At 50.8% G+C, this 4,727-nt stretch overlaps 1 protein-coding gene across 1 annotated transcript; it reads left to right on the top strand.

The window, feature by feature from the left end:
* Positions 1–369: 369 nt before the first annotated feature.
* Positions 370–3,175, top strand: S100B (S100 calcium binding protein B). The gene is made up of 2 exons (XM_065876877.1): positions 370–507; positions 3,034–3,175. Exons 1-2 carry the CDS (start codon positions 370–372, stop codon positions 3,172–3,174), a joined length of 279 nt encoding a protein of 92 aa, XP_065732949.1. The 3' UTR covers position 3,175.
* Positions 3,176–4,727: the final 1,552 nt, after the last annotated feature.

The following is a 4,727-nucleotide window of genomic DNA, read 5'->3' as shown; positions in this document are numbered from 1 at the left end:
CTAGTCACCGCAGTTCATTCTAACAGCTTGCTCCCCTGCTCTGTCGTCTCATCTCGGAGCCAGGGCAGAGGGGGCCTCGGGTGGGGGTGGTGGAAGGAGTCAGTCCGAAGCCCCTTCACTGCTCTGCCTCTGTACTTTGGCTGAAGTTTCCCACTGGCCAAACCAACCAGAAGCCAGAGGGCGTGGGAACAGAGTGAACAGAGCGGGGGTGGGGAAGAGTGGCCCCAACGGGTGCCTGGAGAGATGCACCACTCTGAGCCCAAAAGGGGAGGTGAGCCGAGGCCGTTGTGCCCCCTGGGGGCTGAGGTCTGAGTAGGTAACACCTTAACTGTTCTGTGCTAGAAGGCATCTTTCTTTGTGGCCCCCAGGATGTCTGAGCTGGAGAAGGCCATGGTGGCCCTAATTGACGTCTTCCATCAATATTCCGGAAGGGAAGGTGACAAGCACAAGCTGAAGAAGTCCGAACTCAAGGAGCTCATCAACAATGAGCTTTCCCACTTTTTAGAGGTGAGTCTTGCTCTTTAAAACTGACAAGTTAATCTGCTCTCCTGTCTGCTTGTAAAACCACCTGTCCACTTTCTCTTCTGAGCTGCCCTGAAGGTGGTTCCAGGTCAGCGTCAGGACTCCTAGGTCGTTTCTGAAAACGTGTTTGCCCTGGTGAGCCCTCAGTACAGAGGCTGGCTTAGGTAGGCCCCACTGTATGCATTTCGTGTGCAGTAGGGGCATCAAGGAAAGACTGCTGTCTCAAATGCAAAAGTACAGGTTCCAAATAACACTGCCCTTTCTCTGAGAAATCCAAGGAGGTACAGCAACAACGATGACAAAAAAAAAAAAAAAAGACAAAAAAAAAGAAACAAGGGCTTCCCTGGTGGCGCAGTGGTTGAGAGTCCGCCTGCCGATGCAGGGGACACGGGTTCGTGCCCCGGTCCGGGAAGATCCCACGTGCCACGGAGTGGCTGGGCCCCTGATCCATGGCCGCTGGGCCTGCGCGTCCAGAGCCTGTGCTCCGCAACGGGAGAGGCCACATCAGTGAGAGGCCCGCGTACCGCAAAAAATAAAAATTAAAAAAAAATAAATAAAGATGACAAAATGGGATGGGAAATATACTCATGACTTATCATGGGTCACAGTGAACATATAAGAAGGCTGTTAAAAATAAGCTTTTGTTCTTGGGAAAAGGACTGTTTCGGCTTTTCCTACATGGTTACATGGTGATAAGATGCCGTTCACTCAGCAGACGTTACTGAGCTCTCAGCTCGGTCGATGCTGGGAGAGACACAGGCCCCACAACCTGGTGCATCACTGAGTGGCCACAAGCTGCTCACAAGAGAGGCCCCGGGGCCTTGCAGGGGGCTCTGTGGGGCCAGGGGCCTTGGAGGGGAACTTGAGAAGCTGCGTGAGGGTGCCCAATGAGCCCCGTCCTGCCCTGGCAGCTCCTGCTCTGGTGGACGTGTGTCCAGGCTTCCCCAGCCGCTGCCTCCGCTGCCCTGGGATCAGCCACACGCATTATCTCTGTGGCATGAGCCCCGTGTCCTCGAGGCAATAAACTGCAGTCCACCTGGTGCCTGACCTTCCCTTGGTGCCCAGAACCAAGGTCACTGAAGTGACCAGTCACACACAGAGGAAATGTCCAGACCATGAACCAGTGCACTAGTGTCTGACCAAGAGCTAATTCCGGGGAAGATACGAGAGCCCCAGGCCAGGGCCCTGCCACACAGTGGTGGACAGCTGTCGTCCTGGGCAGGCTGGGCCACCGTGTAAGACAAGCCCCGGGCTCCATGTCCCATGTCTGCAGGGCTCCTCCCGCCCCACTGTCCCCGCCCCGCCCAAACACCCCATTGGCAGAGGAAGTGGCCTGCAGGCTTGGGGTGGGACCCTCCAGTCTGATTCCAGGGCTGGTGTTCTCAGGCGTCCAAGTTCACCTAGTGGCAGCTGCCCCATGCACGCTTTCACTTACCTGGTCCCCCCGATTCTGCCTCGTAACCTAACAATCAGAAGAAGGTCCCCGATTCTTCCATAAAACGAATTGTTGAAAGGATGAAATGAGACAGTGCTTGTCAAGTGTGGCTCAACAAGTGCAGCTACTGTCATTAATTATTGATTTAAAACATAGAAAAAGCTTAGCATGTGGGAACCACAATTTGTAAAAGATAAGTAATTCACAGTAAGTGTATCAAGGTATCATGAACATTTGCTGGCCTGGTTTTATGAGGTAGTTTCTGTCTGGAGGCAAACCTATCATGTAATTGAAATTAATCTTTTAGCAGTTGTGTATAGGTCCCACCCCAATGCCCACAGGAATCGCAACCTTTTACATGTTTTATATCCAAGGCAGCCACTGTACATTACACTCAACTTCTTCAGGCCAAGCCCTCCTGCCCTGAGGACTGGTTATCCAGAACATTCCGCTCAGTGTACCTCTTTCCTTCACTGTGTCCGTTCCTCTGAGACTCTTTCACCACCCACTTGGCTGCACGTTGGGCAGAATGTCAGGAAAAGTCCCAGGACACCTGGAAGGCAACTCAAGTGGCAAAAAGACACAGAAGTTAATAAATTTAGGGCATGTTCCCAAGAGTTATTTCAGCCAAAAACCACTTTCAAAACATGAAAATCCACTGGAAGCCCTCACTATAGGGCCTTCTACACACAGAAGCAATGAAAAACTTACAGGGGCCAAAGGTTCAGACATTTGCATGTAACATGCTCAGGCTGATCTAGACCGTACTATTCTTTTCTGGGTATTTTAACACAAACAACCCGCAGCTTTTCAGATTTTGGCTGTTCCATTCAGTCTTTAAGTAGGCCAGGCCCCACTGGACCGAAAGGAAGGTGGAAAAGAAGGCTCAGACCCCCAGAGACTTCTGCCAGCCAACAGCCTCCTGGTCACAGGACAAGTCCTTTCTGGCATTTTTCATTTCATGTCTGAGGTTGTTTCTGATACAAATTATTAAAGCCAGCCAACTTCTGATCATGTTTTGATATCCTTAAATTTCATTGAGCAACAAGCTGGACAACTGCTCTTATTTCTCTTAGGAAATCAAAGAGCAGGAGGTTGTGGACAAAGTCATGGAAACACTGGACAGCGATGGAGATGGTGAATGCGACTTCCAGGAATTTATGGCTTTTGTTGCCATGGTTACCACTGCCTGCCATGAGTTCTTTGAACACGAATGAACTAGAGAAAGCAGCCGGGCTGTTCCTGTAGCAGAGACGGAGGTTGGGCAGGGAAGCCAAGGCAGGGCTTGCAGGGTAGTAGGGGCTGAGCTTTCCAGCTGTGTCGTAGCTAATTAGGGAGCTTGATTTGCTTCGCGAATGAAAAATTGAAACCTCTTTGCAAAGGGCTGTTTTTAGTGGCCCCCAGCATTATTTCAGCGCTATTAGGCATCCGCGTTAGCTGACTGGCCCCAGGGACTCTTGGTGATCATCACTTAGGAAAGTCAATCCTCAGTCACAAAGCATGTGCTATACTGGCTATCCTGGCTGTATAGACCCCTTAACCCAGAAAAAACAAACTGATTACCAGAAATGACTGGAGCATTGTGGTTTCCGTAAGCTTCCACTATATTTAAAAACACAAAGCTTTGTCCACCATCCTTTGAAAAGGCTGCCCTTCATTAAATCTGCTCATCACTGGGGCAAGTGAAACCTAATGTGGTTGGGTGGCCTGACAGTCTGTCCCACCTACCAAAGAGCATGGTCACATTTAGAGCCCTTTCCTACAGGTGGGCTGTGATTATTGAGTGAGTAGTTGATGCTAACAGTTCTAAATGGAAAATCTGTTTCATAAGCCGACAAGTACTGACATGGTAACTGTAATCAGAACTGAGAATCAAGCTTCTACATTCAGTGGGGTTCTCCCGACAGGGTCACACTTTGCTGGATCTATGGGGCATGGGGCAGCAGGGGCAGGGGGCTCGGGGCGGATCTCAGCTCTGCCTCTGGAGACAGCTGTACCCAAGCACCCACGCCTCCTGTCCTGCCTATAGAATGCGGGTTATGACGGATGTGTTTGGTCTGTTGGTGAAGGTCATTCCCGACCTGTCTGTGCGCAGCAGACAGGGTCTGCTTGTGGCTGTTGGTGAAGCCAGGGAACTTTATGATCTTTATGCTTTTGTATCCACCAATCCAAATAAATCAAGTTACAAATATTAAGAATTACTTCCAGGAAAATTCAAATTAAGCTTATCCACCGTTTTTCTGTTTTGCTTTTTTTTAAGGACACAGACTTGGAAATCATAAACTAATTGTTCGCTTGTATTTGCATTAAATAAAAAGCATTGTAACAAGTCTCTGTAGCTGTAAAACATGAAATAAAAGCTAAATTCCTGCAAAACTGGGAAAAGGAATAAAGTCCACGCACCCTGACGTCATCAGAGCTGCAGATGCTGCACCACCCAGGCCAGGGTCAGGAAGCTTGGGTGGGGAGGGGCAGGTCCAGGGGGAGGGACATAAAGGAGTGGGTCTGTGGAGGGGCGGGGCCATGGGGAAGGACATAAAGGAGCAGGGTGTGGAGGGGTGGGGCCATGGGAGGGAGGTAAAGGGGCGGGGCCATTGGAGGGACATAAAGGGGAGGGGTGGGCCATGGGAGGGACAGAAAGGGCCGGGGGTGTAGAGGGATGGAGCTGGAGGGGCAGTGCCTGTCCGGAGGGATGAGCCTCTCTCTCCTCAGTTGCTCACCACCTCCTGCTAGGAACTTCCAGCCTGGTGGGCATCACGTGGCCCTCTCT

Source organism: Phocoena phocoena, chromosome 4 (genome assembly GCF_963924675.1).
Source record: "Phocoena phocoena chromosome 4, mPhoPho1.1, whole genome shotgun sequence".
Lineage (NCBI taxonomy): Eukaryota > Metazoa > Chordata > Mammalia > Artiodactyla > Phocoenidae > Phocoena > Phocoena phocoena.
The sequence above is the reverse complement of the archived record's forward strand: the minus strand, read 5'-3'. Positions and strand labels throughout refer to the sequence as shown.

Excerpts from the sequence above, each read along its gene's own strand:
- S100B (XM_065876877.1), top strand. The coding sequence starts at position 370 with ATGTCTGAGCTGGAGAAGGCCATGGTGGCCCTAATTGACGTCTTCCAT. Across the intron at positions 508-3,033 it reads AGCTTTCCCACTTTTTAGAG|GAAATCAAAGAGCAGGAGGT; the intron begins GTGAGTCTTGCT and ends TATTTCTCTTAG.